Source organism: Carassius gibelio, chromosome A21, assembly GCF_023724105.1.
Source record: "Carassius gibelio isolate Cgi1373 ecotype wild population from Czech Republic chromosome A21, carGib1.2-hapl.c, whole genome shotgun sequence".
Taxonomy (NCBI): Eukaryota; Metazoa; Chordata; class Actinopteri; order Cypriniformes; family Cyprinidae; genus Carassius; species Carassius gibelio.
The window spans coordinates 19,722,768-19,739,410 of record NC_068391.1 but is presented as its reverse complement, the minus strand read 5'-3'; the positions used below and the strand labels follow the sequence as shown (position 1 = coordinate 19,739,410).

At 36.9% G+C, this 16,643-nt stretch overlaps 2 protein-coding genes across 2 annotated transcripts; both read right to left on the bottom strand.

Moving 5' to 3' along the window:
• Nucleotides 1–1,470: 1,470 nt before the first annotated feature.
• LOC127941847 (homeobox protein CDX-1-like) lies at nucleotides 1,471–6,447 on the bottom strand. Its single transcript, XM_052537294.1, has 3 exons — nucleotides 5,859–6,447; nucleotides 3,764–3,912; nucleotides 1,471–2,981 (listed from the first exon to the last, which is right to left on the bottom strand). The coding sequence occupies exons 1-3, from the start codon at nucleotides 6,271–6,273 to the stop codon at nucleotides 2,784–2,786; spliced, it is 762 nt and encodes a 253-aa protein (XP_052393254.1). The 5' UTR covers nucleotides 6,274–6,447; the 3' UTR covers nucleotides 1,471–2,783.
• Nucleotides 6,448–11,401: 4,954 nt separating this feature from the next.
• Nucleotides 11,402–16,490, bottom strand: arsib (arylsulfatase family, member Ib). Its single transcript, XM_052538036.1, has 2 exons — nucleotides 15,872–16,490; nucleotides 11,402–14,015 (listed from the first exon to the last, which is right to left on the bottom strand). The coding sequence occupies exons 1-2, from the start codon at nucleotides 16,180–16,182 to the stop codon at nucleotides 12,611–12,613; spliced, it is 1,716 nt and encodes a 571-aa protein (XP_052393996.1). The 5' UTR covers nucleotides 16,183–16,490; the 3' UTR covers nucleotides 11,402–12,610.
• Between the last annotated feature and the right edge of the window lie 153 nt (nucleotides 16,491–16,643).

Genomic DNA, 16,643 nt, shown 5'->3' with positions numbered 1-16,643 from the left:
TTACTCAGTAATTCACTTTTCCACTTTTCCTAGGCTGTGTGCCATGACCTGCCATCCTGACATTTAAGATGTGCATTTACATTCTTAATTTGAACTTGTGCTTATGCAGTTTCTACTATTTTCAAACGTGATCAAAAAAAATAAATAATAATAAATAAAGAAATACTGCACTAGTGAAGCTGTGAGGTTTATGTTCGAAATGACAGTTGAAATCATTCTGCTATTTTATTGATGCTAAAGTTTACTGAGCATTCTGTGCAGGTTAATCATTCCCAAGTTTGTTTCTTGCACATCTATCTTGGTTTGCCAAACATGAACTTGTGTTGACATCCATACATTGTCATGCTGAAATGCTCTAAATGATCAACAAAGGTAAAGGTTGATTATGAAGGTGAAGGATGAGGCCTGCAAAACAAACCAAGAACATCAACTCTTACTTCTATCAAATATGTAGTATCTGACATCGAGACAAACTGCACAATGATGCAACTGAACTGTGTATTTCGTGCTCCTTCTGAGTCGTTCACCGCCGTCGGCAGATATTGTGCAAGAACAATGACCCGATTTACTGCACTTCTGTTTGTTAAAATATTTCTCAAAAATATTAATAATATCTAAAACGTCACTGTCCACATGTGGTCCACAGTAGGGTTTCGTTTTCAACAAACTGTTGACCATCTTCAAAATATTATATAACATAATAAAATTTATATAATAAAATCAAGTGTATAGGCTTTTGTTTGATAATAATAAGCATTAGTTAAAAAAATATATATAAAAAGCATGGCCAGCACAGGTATTTTTGAGTATGTGACTAAATTCCTCTGGGTTCAATGAAAAGGTGTCATATGCACTTCACCATATCTGCTATTTATAGAGTCACTAGAATCATTGCTTTACAGCTCCAGTGTTTATGTAGAATTATTCTCGCCATTATAGAGATTATTAGTCGGTATAACTATTGTAATTGAAAGTTTATGATACAATAGCCTCGTAAACAAGCAGCTGGACGGGGAAAGAGTTTGTTTAGTGTTTGTGAAGATAGACAAGGGGATACCTTGCTTTACACTATTTACCCTAATTAACTCTCTAGTGATTATTGTGTTAAATAGCACACATAAAAACACAGTAGCTAGAAGATGAAAAAATAAGATCTTCAACTTCAACTAGGTCTAGGGAATAATTTAGACACACATTCAGCTTGTATTTTTAAACGTGTCAAGAATTATAACTTGTATTTGGACTTCCTAATAAAAAGTTCTCTTTGTAGTTCATATAGAATTACATATGTAGGACACCATCCACATGTTTCTGTTACCGCGGTGAGAATATTTTTACAATATCCCCCCCAATAAACTTTATGACCTCAGAGGCAGCTATCAGCAAGCTTGTGTTTACAATTCTCCTCTTACCAGAAATAGAGCAGTGATAAAGAGAAATGGGACAATACAAGGTAACAAGACAGAGCTGAAGAATCATTAAAGCCTCTTTATTAAACAGAATACTTTCAAAGACACGTGCAATTTGTCTCGTATGGATAAAATCGTTACATTTTCACTTTGAGGACTTACAATATATTGGTTTCGTACCTTGAATAATTTAGTGCCATCAGTGTCAATATTATTTAACAAAAGTTCAAGTTCATGATTTCACTTCAACTTCACGTGTTATCACAGTATTTAATTTTGCATATAAAAAATAATTGTTGTATATAAATGATATACACAGAGATACCTAGCAAAGCCCAGTTATTCTGCTCCTATATGCGTTAACACATTAATGAAATGTGCCATTGTTTTAAGATAAGATAATTCACTCTGAGTTCAACAGAATATAAAGTCTATTTCTGAAGCATGGCCATGATGAGCTAAAGACCGATCACAGTATCTTCTCTAACCTAAAGATGAAGATGGACATATGGACACTAGCATCAAGTTCGCAGGCAGATGCATGTTGTTTGCTCGGCCTTTGGACGCCACACCCTGGCTTTGTTAACGTGGTCATAAAACAGGTCCTGTTGCAGCGGCGCTGTATTGAGGAGATATGTGCTGCCCGTCAAGCTGAGCTTCTCTGTCCCACCGATGATAAGAGAGTCCAGAGTGTGCTTGATAATGAAACAGCTCACAGTTTCTCAGCGTGCACTCGTCTCTTATCCAGCGATGCCGTTACACTGTGCAAACAGCACCAGCTCCTGTTCTAGTGCTGTTTATTCACTCACACGCTAGACTTGTTCTCCTGCGCTTCTCCATTTCCATAAAACCCATCTGACATTCTCCTCAATGCTTTACACAAAGCAGGAGCACTCCGGGTGAAAATGGAAACACCTTCAATAAAGCTGACAAATCAATGCTGGACACAAACAGCTGTTTCTGATATCTGAGGGAAGACACATTTGAACAGATATGAAAATGGATGGTTTCTCCATGGCAAGTCTGAAATGAATCGATTTGCCACGATGAAAACATTTATTTTATTCATACAAATCACTTAAGAAGTACACTGTTATTTGAATTCACTTTTACAATCTCAAAACATATTAAAGTTTACAGTGATGAGCATAACAACAGCAGTAATAAAGTATTAGGATAAAGAAACCGACACGACCAGAGGAATATTACACAACGTTTCTCTCATCCATTTCAGAATGTTGCTGCATTACTTTTCAATGGACTACTTTTGATTTCAGTCTTTGTCACGGTTGCTCCATTCATGGTGTGTTTTCATTGATGAGTTGATTTGAAAGTACCCTGTGTGTAAAAGTGTGAGAGGGCTCTGTATGAAGTTCAGTACTCTTCTTTGATAGTCATTGGCATGGATGGTGACACCAGGCCACCGCTGCTGCTGGTCACCATTGCAACATTCCCAGGCAGAACTGATCCAGGGGGGGTCGGTGTGGTCGTGGATGCCGGCTGCGGCTGTTGCATTTTCTTTTTATTGACTTTCCTCTCTTTAGCACGCCGGTTCTGGAACCAGATCTTCACCTGTCAACAGCACGCTATGTAAGTCATACTGAAAAACATTCTCATTTACATTCATTAAGGCAAAAGTTGTATATTTAATCTACACTGCATTACACACCACTGATCGCAATCAGCTTTAAAGATTCCTGGGGGGGGGGGGGGGGGGGGGTTCACAGCGATGCCATATAAGAACCATTTTTGGTTCCCGAACGAATCTTGGTGAACAGTTCTTAAAAGAACCATTTTTCCATGATTTGTGGAATGAAAGTTCACATTCTTAAAAATAAAACCTCATTTATTGACATCTGTGGTTCTGTGTTTCACATCCATGGAGATTTTCCATTCCTCAGACGATTTTATAAAGGATCATAATGGAAAAAGTTTCTTTAGGGAACCCAAAACATCTTTTGGAACCCCTAGTGTCTCAAAGATGTTAAAGGCTCTTCGTGGAACCAAAGATGCCAATAAAGAACCTTTTTACAGCATGAACAACCGATTCTACATTAAAAAGGTTCTTCATGAAACCATAAATTCCAAAAAAAGAACCTTTGTTTTTAAGAGTGCATGAAGGAGCTTTAACATCCATGGAACCTTCCCATTCAACATAATGTTCTTTATACTGGAAAACTGTTCAAATGCTCTTCACATTAAGAGAAAAAACGGTTCTTTTTAACAACTGTTGACTGAAATGTTTTTGGGGGAATTGTTTTGTGGCTTCACTGCAACCCCCCTTTTGGAAGCTGTAGAGTAAAGATGAAGAATATGTTTTCTAAGAAACTGTGGCCAGTATTCGAGCAGCTGACCTGTCTCTCTGACAGACTGAGTGCTGTCGCCAGTTCTGCCTTTCTTCTTATTGTGATGTAACGGCTGTAATGAAACTCTTTCTCCAGCTCCAGTCGCTGATGATCCGTGTACACTACCCGATATTTGTCTTTTGTTCTGGTTTTCCCCCCTAAAAGACAAACGGCATAACAAAAAAAAAAAAAAAAAAAAAAGATTAATTAAGAGTCGAGTCAATTTTAAACAAATAATTGTAAATCAGTCCTTTTGAGAACCCTTTCCTTTTCATGTGTAGATGGGTATTTCATCACATGACACAAGAATAATTTATTGTACTTTATTATTTAGCAACAAATTGCTTGGCATATTCAATGTAAAACTGGTCCCTTTAAATGCTATTTTAATTTTTTCGTTTTTTTTTTTACTCACTGAGTCCACTGAAATTATATATATATATATATATATATATATATATATATATATATATATATATATATATATATATATATATATATATATATATTTTTTTTTTTTTTACTCACTGAGTCCACTGAAATTATATATATATATATATTTTTTTTTTTGAAAGCTAACAACATGTATTTTGAGAACTGCTAAACAAATCAAACTGACTATGATTAATGATAATGTGATATAAATAAAGAGTCTTTTTTTTTTTGTTAATGTCATTATGTGTTTATCTTTTCTATTAAAAAGTAACTATGTGTTTGCTCCCTTAATCAAGCCAATCGTCAAAAGCACACATATTAAATACCAAGATGTCCATGTTATGAAAGTCTTTGGAATCGTGTCTCCATATTTCAAACTCGGTTTACCCTGTCAGCGGCAAGAGGGGACTTAAGTGGCCACAAGTTAAATATTAAAACATGAGCGGCACAGTTAGGACAGCGTCTGTCTAGGGCAACCGCCACAGAGGGTGGAACTCCAGATAATTAGGCTTCTCCACCACAGCATCTTCAGCCCATAATCTCTTGGTATCATTAACCCAGAAAAGCAACTCTCACAGTCCTCCATTTAAAAAGCCAGGTACTGAATCATGTTATAGAAAATGCATCTGAGTATAATAATAATGAGCTAATAAGACATCATTTTAGGCTTGGCTCCAGACTTTTTTCAATGAGAAAGTCTGGGGACTGAGTTGCATTTTAATGTGTGGTAATTAAAATTAAAGTCTTGAGGAATTGCATCAAGATTCTAATTTAATGGCATATGTATTTTTCATATGTATTAGGCCTATAAAGCTAAAGCTCAACTAAATTTGCAACAATTTTTCCAACTTGCATATTATGTCATGGTATGGCATTCATATGAGGAAGAGCTCAAAGTTAATTGTTTCTTCATGTTCCAGTCTTAATATAAAGGCTCCTGAGCTGGGATAAAATACCTTATTAACAATATCAAACATCAAAGTTTTTATTCTTTTTTTTTCTTTTTTTTCTTTTTTTTACAGTAATTGCACTAATTACAAATATCGTTGGTGGGTGTAAATATAAGGCCCAACTGTACATGTAAACATAATTTTTAATTATGAAATTTTACAATTTCATAATTTTAATTTTAATTTGCTGACATTTCTTCCAAATCAGTGAGCTGCATGGGCAAGCTTTCATTCTGTTACACATTGTGTTGTTTTTATAAACAAAAACAAACAACAAACAAAAAGATCCTATGAATAATTAATTTTTTTAATTATTTCTCCTTTTTTTATTTTCTATATTTTTTCACTTTCTGCTGTTTTACTAGCTATTAAATTTTAATTGCACATGCGCATCCGTGTATCCAACAACTTCACGGCATCCAGGCAAAAAAGAACAAAGAGTTACATCAAAGCAAAGAAATTCACACAAATCACTATATTAGCATGACAAACGCGTGAAACAGAAGAGTTTTCTTCCAAACTATCGCGAGACCAGGATTAGCAGTAGTTTTCCCATGACATATACCTACAACACGGGCCTTTTTTTTCTTTCTTTTTTCTTTTTGCGATTACGATAGTTTTTACTCTCTATAATAATTATTAGATTATATTTTTCAAAATATAATAACTTTTTTTTATTATTATTTTTTTTACGTTTATAGAGGTTTATAGTAAGGCACCTGAGTTTGGCGGCGGCGCGCTCCGACGCATCCAGTCGTAGGGGTTCCGTCTCTGAGAGTTGGGCGACAGCTGACCGACTGATGTGTTTATGGAGGATGGGAGAAGGCCGGTCGCTTGAACAGATGAAAACTCTGGAGGACTGAAGCCCAGCTGACCAGTGCTCGAGGTCGAAGCTCCAGTTCCCGGGCCGTAAGGTGGCCATTCCTCTCGCGGAGGAGGATACGCGGGATTCCAGGCTCCTGTCTGGCTGTGGTGAGGGTCGCTGGGAATTCCAGGGACGTGATGGTATCCTGTGAAGTCTGGATACTGAGGAGGTGTGGGGACAAAATTCTGAGGGTTCAGGTTTAGGCTTGAGTGTCTTACGGAATTCGGGTACATACTGGTGTCCTTCTCCAAGAGATAACTGACGTACATTTTCCCGTCTGGTGACTCCAGTGCATAATATGCACCCACACAGTTGATCTTGGCTCCTTAGACCCAGGTTTCCCTATAACCTGTCGGTTCCTCTACCTGGCCAGATTCTCTGAGCCCTCAGACTCGGTGGCTGCTAAAGGTTGCGTCGTTGACGTCACTTTTATGATCATGATAATCACCCTCCCACGGTATCGAAACCTTGTCTTGGTGATGTTCCAGTTCACAGCGGCCCTCGATTGAATGCTATTCAGAATGTTTAGGCAACCTATGAAATTAGTGCAGTCCCACGTGCAAATGCAAAAATGCAATGAAATTTTGAAAAGACAACAGGTGCAAATCTACAGTAGGCGATAATAAACGTTTTTAAAAATAAAATATGATTTAGTTCATTACTGTCGGACACACAGACACACACACGTTTGTTTGTTTTTTGTGAAAAGTGTGTTCATCCCATAGGTGTAATGGTTTTTATACTGTGCAAACTGTATATCCCATGGCCCTACACCAACCCTACACCTAACCCTAACCCTCACAGGAAACATTGTGCATATTTATAAGCGTTTTGAAAAATGGGGACATGGGTTATGTCCTCAGAAGTCACCCTCTCCTTGTAATACCTGTGTTGTACCCATGTCATTATACAGAGTTGTGTCCTGTGTGTGTGTATTATTTAACACTGAATAATGTATATCTATGTTTAAGGTAAATTCGGCTGTTTTTAAAATTATATTGTTTAAAAATGTCAGCCAGATTGTTTAGATTTTATTTCATGTTCAATTATTCTTATTTTTGTTTTCATGAGTTGTACTACATTTATTTTGATTAGTTCAGTGCTATTTTTGCATTTGTATTTTTTATTGGAAACATTGCAGGAGAAAATAATAATCAAGAACATACGTTCTTATGTGGCCTTACATTTTGCCATTTGTTGCTTTTATCATTTTACATATAAAAATAGCCCAAATGCATTTGTAAACTATTTTATGATTTAATGACATGAACTGTAATAACCGTGGCGTAATACAACGCAGGTTCAGTGTCACTGTATTTTTTATCTTATGATGGCAAACAAAACTACCAATTTTTAGCCTAAATTTTTCCAGAACATTATTCTTGCAATCGAAATAATTTTATATTAGTTTATATAACACACGACATTCGATTATCAGTTGGTTCAAAACAAAGAGCAATGTCTACAATGCGTAGATAGATCGTGGTCGTAAAATAATAATTACAGATTCTACGGAGTATGCATGATTTAAACGTACATTGATTATATACAACTTTTTTATTTTATTTATTTAATTATTTTATATCGAATTGATGTGAACCGTGTTGAAATAGCTGTGACGTCGTGAAGCTGATATTTTAAATTGTATAAGTAATAATATGCTGCTGATCAATAATATAATTGTTTGTGATCATGTTGTAAAGACAAATAAGTGTGTGTTTGTGTGCTAATAATTTTATAATCGTATAGTAGCTTTTATTCCACTGTTCGGCTTGAAAACGGTGGCCTATTGATAAGATAACAACATGGAAGACACTTTATTACATTTTGAGTGGTTTACATATTTTTATTGTGTTTAACCTTTATTGATCTATATCTTAAGATGAGTTACTTAATATACACACGATTTATCACGCTCTTCATCAAGCTGTTCTTCAGGATTCAGTCATTTTTTCTTTGCGGAGAGATATTAGTTTGTCCATATTTGACTCATGCATTACCAGCTCTAAGATAGACATGCCATTTATGTTAATGTCTCCATCTGAAAACCGTGCAAACACTTTACAGTCCATTAGGCACAGCAGTAAATAAACAGTTTCTCAGACCTCGAGGAAACAGAATAATGCAAACGGGTTTGGGTCGGTTCGGAAGGAGAACAAGGTTTCAAAGCGATCTGAGAGGATTTAGATGTGTGGGGGTTACATTTCACACCCAAGTGTGACTTCCTTGTGTTTGAAAAAATAAAATAAAAAATAAAGCTTCAGAGAATATTGTCTTCGACGGACAGCTCTGATGTGATGGTTCATATGAATTACAAATCAAGCGTATTAATATGAATAAAAATCTATTAACAAATATGACATTCAATAGTTGATTAAAATTATGTAATTATTATTTATTTTTTGTACAGTGTAAATTGTGTATTTTTTACAGCTGTGGAAGCACAAGTCTCGCTTAAAACGACCTAAACAGAGCAAGGGTAACGCTGATGATTGATAAAAACGCGAGGAGAAAGCAAAGGTGTCGTCGTTTACACAGTGCTGAAGTTTATGTATTATTTAATTTACACATGTATTTACGAGACACTAAACTTTTTCCTTCGTTCATTTAACAAAACTTCTGAATTTGTCTCTCCTTACCCAGGAGCAATATATTTAATTGACAAATAGATACAAGCTTTTAAAAACCAAATGCCTATATATATTGGACTTGCTTTATTTAGTAGCTAGCAGATAACAAATAGGCTACAGTAGAACATACAGTAGTACATAACAACTGTATAACTTACAACAAAACAAATAGCCTAGCTTAAATATAAAGCACGTCGCCACAAGTGAAATTATTTTTCAAATGTAATGTTTTACCTTACTTTAGATGTGCTAATACATTAAGGAGATGGCTTCAAATTAATTTCAGCTAAATAATAAGCAGGACCGTATTTCCTAAAAGCAGGTCTTAGACCTTAAGAAAAATGTTTTTTTTTTTTTTTTTTTTTTTTTTTTTTTTGATTCAGTGCTCAGACAGTCTCATGCAGTCACCTGCAGGACAACCACGAAATCACACCTACAGCTAAATTCTGTTTCTAATGGTTAAATTTGGTATACTATTAGGTTGATTTATCAATTTATTTCCGGTTTATTATTTATTTTGGGTAGTCAGGTAAAAACTGTACTGAATAAATGCATAAAAATATTTTAATAAATGCATAATAATAAGTAAATTAACAGCAATATAAATAAACGCAAAATGAATGCAAACATGCAAAAAAAAAAAAAAAAAAAAAAAAAAAAAAAAGAAAGAAAGAAATAAACAGACTCCACTGGTTTGTATTTAGTTCGTATTTGTGTGCATAATATATACAACTCTATAGTTTCCATAATCCTATTTACACACACACACACACACACCCACACACCCCTCACAGAACATTTTCAGAATTTTTACATTCCTGATAAATAAATAAATGTGTATTCAGGATAGGATAACATACACACTCACTCACACAAATGGATGAATGTTGGTAATCAAATTTTTGCTGGTAGTCTTTGACTTCCATAGTACTGAAAAAAAAGGAATATGTATATATATATATATATATATATATATATATATATATATATATATATATATATATATATATATATATATATATATATATATATATATATATATATATTATAGAAGTGAATGGGGACCAGAAACTGTGACCCCTCATTTTTAAGTTGTAACAGAAATGACATTAAAGTATTATTTAGTAGGACATATTTAGAAGAGAAGTCATTATGAATTTCTGTACTGAACTCTTACTTAAGTGGGTCAAAAAGCACTCTAGTTCCTCTAACTGCCTTTAATATGTCAAGTATAATACATTTTCATTTAATTGTAAACAGCATGCAGTTAAGGGTCTGAAAACATTGCATTTTGTTCATTTAAAGTGTAATAACAATTAAAAGTAATGCATTACAATATGGCGTCACTCCCTAAAACGTTACTTAGTTATTTTTTATGGAAAGTAATGCATTACATTACTTTTGCATTACTTTTTAAATATGAGCAGGACTTGATTGTTTTTAATATAAGAAGTTCTATTTATAGTAAATATAAAAGCCCTTTCACACCAAAAAGTGTAAAGAATAAACCTCAGGCTGAAGGAAAAGTAAACTGACGTCTGTACAGCAGAACACAGGAGAAGAAGATTCAACACTCTTCAGCAATAAAAAAACATTGATTAGTTTATCTAAAGTCATTCTCGCTTATTAGTATGGTTGAACTGGATCATCAAAGGTCAGCAGCAAAGACACTAGTTAATAAAATGGGATTAGATAATTATTATAATTATTTTATAATAACAATAATTGCAGCTTTGCATCAGTTTGCATTTCACTGTTTTAATTCATTTTGATGAATACAAAACCCGTTTTTTTGTGAGTGGGATGAATTAATGCACATTCACATTTAGTCTAGAACTACATCATGTTTACACAGTGCACACAACGCCTCTGTACTTCAGATTTCTCCCAATATGGGGACAGGAGACCCACCAGTCAATAAATAGGAAAACAAAGTAACGGGTGTTACTTTTTTTGAAAAAGTAACTCAGATATTTTCTTGTAAATTAAAAAGTAACATGTTACTTTACTAGTTACTAGAAAAAAGTAATCTGATTACGTTATGTGTAATGCTTTACCCCAACACTGGTATACGTCTAATTAAAGGTTTGAAAAAATGTTTGTCTTTTTCACAAGGGGGCAGTACTCCTATCTAGATATCTCAAAGCACTGAATACCCAATGAAGCCATCAGATAAATCCACTCAAATATCCTCCATATTTCTGTGTAAAAACATGAGGCGTATTTCAAAATCATATCTTTAATTATATATGTATATAAAACACAACTGCACATATTTTTTTCCATCACCACTGAATTTGAAACTGTAACTGTGAAAGAATCGGAAAATCATTTCTGTCTATTGTCCATCACCAATCATTTGATGAAAATAAAGAGGAGCTTATTAGCACGTTTCTCCATTCAACAAAGAGAGGTTGGTTGCTGGTCCCTGATTTGTCTCATGCTTCCACAGAATGCATTTGTGGGCAGAGGTTGGTTTGTGGAGAGCTTTGAAAGGTCATACAGTTCCACCATTAGGTCCTTAAATGGTATTTGACCTGACCCCAAGAAGACGTATCATCCATCCACCAATACCAGTGCTACAGGGCATCTGTTAAGAAATATCCAATGAGCCTGAACAAACAGATTGTACTTGTAATATAGAGCTGAAATGTAATGACGTCCTCGTGGTCTCCTGGTGCTCAGCAGCAAGCCATATGAATTTTACATTACAGTCTGATAGGATGCAAAAACAGTTGAAACATAAGAGGTCTGCAGGTGCTCAAACCATTGTTAATAATTTTAATTAATAGTTTCACAGTTCACATAATTTCACCAAATGTTGCAACACTGCATTAACTTGACGTTTTATTTGCTCAAAAGAAATAAAAGACAATCAAACTGCTGTAAACAGAATTTGTCAGTACAACTGTATTGTAATAATACATGCAGTTTTATAAGCTCACACAAATGTTGTTATTTTTTGAGTTATTTATACCACACAACTATCAACCTCGGTTTAATTCTTTCCCCGCTAGCACTTTTTTTAAAAAGTTGCCATCCACCGCGAGCACTTTTGATGATTTTCACTATTTTGCTGTATGAATATTTTAATATGCAATACATAAAAAAACAGTTTAAATCTAGCTTAAAGCATTCTTTTTTTTAATCAACACTTGAATATAGGTAGGTTTCATAAAAATGCATTTTTTTGAGCAAAAGGGTGAGGAAATCACATTTCTATCAAAAAATACATCAGGATAATAGTCAGTATGATTATCAAAGTATAAATCCAGTTAGTCGCTTCCATCATCTCCTCCAAAGCTTGCACAGACATAAACCACTTCATGGATCATCATTTTACTCTGTAACATTATGCAGTTTTCATTTATATGCTGTCTATTACTGATGTGCATCTGTTTACATAAGAGATCGCTCGTTTCTCCGTCCTCTTCATGTGTGTTTTTGTTCTGGAGGTTTTGTACTCATTCAGAAGATGTGTAATAGTGCCCCCCAGTGTATAACAGTGAAAACACGGAAAGCTGTAAAACTTGTTTTTGGCGGGGAAGTGTTGTCTTTTAAAAGACGAGATAACTGGTTGATGGTAGGGAAAGAGTTAAAAGAAAGGTAACCAAGTAAATGCTTCTGTTGAGCTGTATCTTTTGTGAATAAAGACATCTGCAGACAAGAGGTCGGGAACTAAACCAAACTTGACCAATGTAAGCCCTTGTGGTTAAAAAGTGTATAACATATTTACCAACCCTTATTTATCAGTTGTGGACATGTGGATTACTTTTAATCTGTGTAAAGATGGATTTTGGACTGTCGAAAATAGTCTTTGGTGAGCATGTTTTCCTCTAAAACCTTAATTTGTCTTCACCTGAGAAAAATGTCATGTAGATCTTGGATGGCCTGGGTGTAATATTCCTTTCCAGGTCTTAAACATGGTCAGAAATTAAGTTTGTAATTGTAAGTGGTGTCCAACAGCAGTAGAATCTTATATTTGTTTTGTCATAATCTTTAAATTAAGCTTCTTGAAGAACGATTGTACTTTGCAGAGCCTACATTTCTTTCTTTTGCGATTCTTCCCTCTCTTGTAATAAATTCCATCCCAGTTTTCCTGCTTTTCGTCGTCGTTCACCCAAGGTCTCCATGCACCGCCATTCAAACTGGGGTTGGCGCGGGCATCATCTGGCGGGTAGCGAACAGGTATTGCAGTGCGATTGTAAAACACTAGCCGTGCTAGCAGTTCCTTGACGACGTCAGGCCTGTGCGCTGCAAGGTCATGCCGTTCACAAGGGTCGCCTGTAACATTGAAGAGCCAAACTGATTTTCTTTTTATTTCAATCTGTCGCTCCAGGTGCCACCAGCTGCTGGGGAAGTTTGTAAGGACCTGGGGCGGCACCCAATCCCCATGGCCAGGGTCACCCGTCAAAAGCTTCCAGTCGCCCACTCTGATGGATGCTTGCACGGTGGTGTCCCACAATCCATAGCCGTCCTTCAACGAGCCCTGACTCCGCCGATGAAGAGGGTCGATGTTGTGCAGAATTTCCATTCGTGGGGATTTCTTTCCTTCACTAATGGTAGGCCAAACATCAAACCCGTCTAAGCCCTGATGGTGCGACACATTGCCCCCAGCAAGTCCAACTAGAGTTGGATACCAGTCCGTGATGTGTATAAGGGCTCTGCTGACCCTTCTTCGATGGCGTATCAAGGGACTGTGCACGAAACCCACCCCTCTAATGCCACCTTCCCAATATGTCCCCTTACACCCTCGTAGGGGCCAGTTACTGCCCCCTGTTAATGGCTGGGCTCCGTTGTCAGTGGAGAAGATGACGATGCTATTACGGTAGAAGCCATACTTTCGCAGCGCGTAAGTTATGTTTCGGACAGCCTCGTCAACGATAGAAACCATGGCTGCGTATTTCCTGCGGGGGACGTTGCCCATGCGGCGGTACGGATAGATGTACTCTTTGGGTGGCTTTAGAGGTGTATGCACCGCCTGAAGGGAAAGGAAGATAAAAAGAGGCTGACTGGTTGAGTCGTGTGTTGCTAAGATTTTGCGCACTCTTTGGGTGTAGAGGTGAGTTGAGTACTTCCCCGCTTTCCCCCATGCCACGGACTCACCTTCGTGGAGGTCAAAGCCACACAATGACTTGCCGTCACATGAGCCATATGTATAATAGTCTACGCTGCCGGTCAATGAGCCGAAGTAGCTCTGAAATCCCCGACGTGTGGGCAAACAGTCTTTCCGATAGAAGCCCAAATGCCACTTCCCCACCATGTGAGTGGAGTAACCGACTTCCTGTAAGCGTTGAGGGAGTGTGACCACATCCAGAGGGAGGCAGCTGGGTTGACGTGGTCTGATGATGGAGTGCTGGAGGCCAGTGTGAATTTGATATCTAAAGAAATCATAAATAAATTCCCAGTGCTTAGACACAGAGGACAAAAAAATAATGAATTGAAACAATAAGGTCTTGCTTACACCTGTTATGAACTCAAAACTGACTCAATACTTTCTGTATAAACATCCTAAGAACCTAAGGGGCCATTCACACACTTTGCAACTAAAAATGAGAGATGCAGCACTCAGGAATAGCGAAGAATTCCTGCTTCGCCATGTTGCTGTAAAATAAAACAGCTGCCATGCAACTTGTTACAGTGAACAAAAGCTTGCAACACTTGCCCCCTTCTTAGGGGTCTTCTGATTGGTCCACTTTTTGGAACTGACATAGATAAGCGGTCCTGCATGTAAAAGTTGAAATTCTTTTATCTTGAGACGGTGTCTTAAAAATATGGTGCTCACATGTGAGATGCTACGAAAGACTCAAGATGCAAGTGCAACAGTCATACACATCCATCTAGTGTGTGTTTACAGAGAAAAACTATGTATAATACGCATTGTAATGAAAAATGTGCTCTGTGTGAACGGCCCCTTATGTTGCACAATTGATCAGAGAATATTATTGTTATCAAATACAATAATTGTTACATTAACATCCATTTTTGACCTATTCCCCTTTATTTGTCACAATTCCGATGGAAATCAATTCCTGATGTCTTGGAAAACAGCAAAGGACTAAAGCTTTTCCAGGAACATAGAGCTTTAAAAAAAACTAAAGCAAATGTCCAATCAAACCACATACATGCACAAGACTTCACGCAACATCGGATATGTGACACTAATCTGAAGCTTAGTTAATAAAGGTGCTTGACTACAGTAATTAGCACTACAAACGTAGTGTATGTGCTGAGGTTCAAGTTTTGGGTGCAACAGTGTTTAAACAATTTTTGCTTTTGTGAAGTTAGAGTTGCATGTTTACAGCAATCTTTTTTTCAGTCTCAACCAAGTTAATGGTCCTTGTTTTCTCACTGAAAAGTTAGCATTTTCCATAAAAATGTCTTAAATGAATAGTTCATCCAAAAATATGAGTCCTCTATCCATAATATTGGTTTCTCCAGTGAAAAAGTCATCTGGTCTGAACCAGGAGAGAACTATGCACACATCATGGATTTTGATCTTAGAGGACAACAAGGCCTTTTTCATTAGACTAGTAGCCTACTCGTGCCCCCCCTGGAGTGTGTCCGGGGGGCGCGCCCCACCAGTTGAGAACCAGTGGACTAGAGGATGTGTTATTATAGATTATGGACTCATATTTTAGCCTGAAGCAATGGTTTAAAGTTAAAACACCTTAATGGATTAGTTTCAGTTTTTGGCTTCACGAGATGTTAACTGATGGATTGGATTACTTTTGGATAATGTAATCAGCTGTTTGGACTCTCATTCTGACGGCACCCATTCACTGCAGAGGATCCACTGGTGAGAAAGTGATGGAATGCTACATTTCTCTAACTATGTTGAAGAAACAAACTCATCTACATCTTGGATGGCCTGAGGGGGAGTGAACTTTAAGCAAATTTTCATTTTTGGTTGAGCTATGCTGACCGCTTGTTTTAAATAGGGTCATGAATCAATTGACCTATATCTTCCAGATCAAATATATATATACTCCCTACGTGACAGCTCAGATTTGATATCAAAAACTGTTTTTTTTTTAAATAGTTTTTGCTATCAGTTATGTTAATTTTTTGTTTTATTTTATCTCATGCTGTTTAATTGCATTGATGTGTCATGATTGCGTTTGTACGTATACACACCATCTGTATATGAGCATTTATCTCAGCTTGTGGAAAGCTACTTTTGATCAACTTTTGACACTCTGCATAGCTATCGTGCGAAGGCAAAGAGGTGAATGACCTGCCTGTGATGAGCTGGCTGCGGGACGGGGTGCACAGCGGCTGGACATAGTAGTTCTCCAGGCGCACTCCCTGTGAAGCCAGCTTATCCAGCGTCGGGCTGCGGATGTGTCTGTTGTGATATCCGATGTCATTGAAACCCTGGTCATCTGTCAGTATGAAGATGATATGTGGGGGTCGTTTGGGTCTGAAAGGCGCAGCTTGTTCAACCCGAAAGCGCTCGGCGTCTTCTCTGCTCGACCTCGCGTCACTGCAAGACGCAGAAGTTCGTGGACTGAGGATGAGGAGTCCGAAGAGCACGAATAATGCCATATACTTCAATAGCAGTGGCAACTCTATGAGCGTGCTCCTCAGCTTCGGGCTATTAATCTTCTCTGTCTTGCTGCTGTCAGCGCGACGTGGCGATGAAGATCTGCTGCTGCTGCTGGGTTGCGTCGCCAAAACCCCCCCAATGGTATGTTCCCCTGACCAACAAATGGGTCATGTTGTGCAATTCACCCACTAAAAAAAAAATCGGCGTTTTTAAACAAGCCTGTAATTCGTTTATTTCGTAACGCATAATAGGCAACAATGAAAAAAAAAAAAACACCAAACAAGGAGTTTTCTATATTAAAACCACGGCCCCTCACCCCCTCCTTTCTTTTTCTACAGTCCAACCCCATCATGACGAAGGCGGTAAGAACTGAATAGTCGATCGTCTATCTCTCAAAGCCTCTTGAGATTTGAAACAATGTTCAGAGTGTGATTTCATCGTTGTGCATATTTATTGCTTT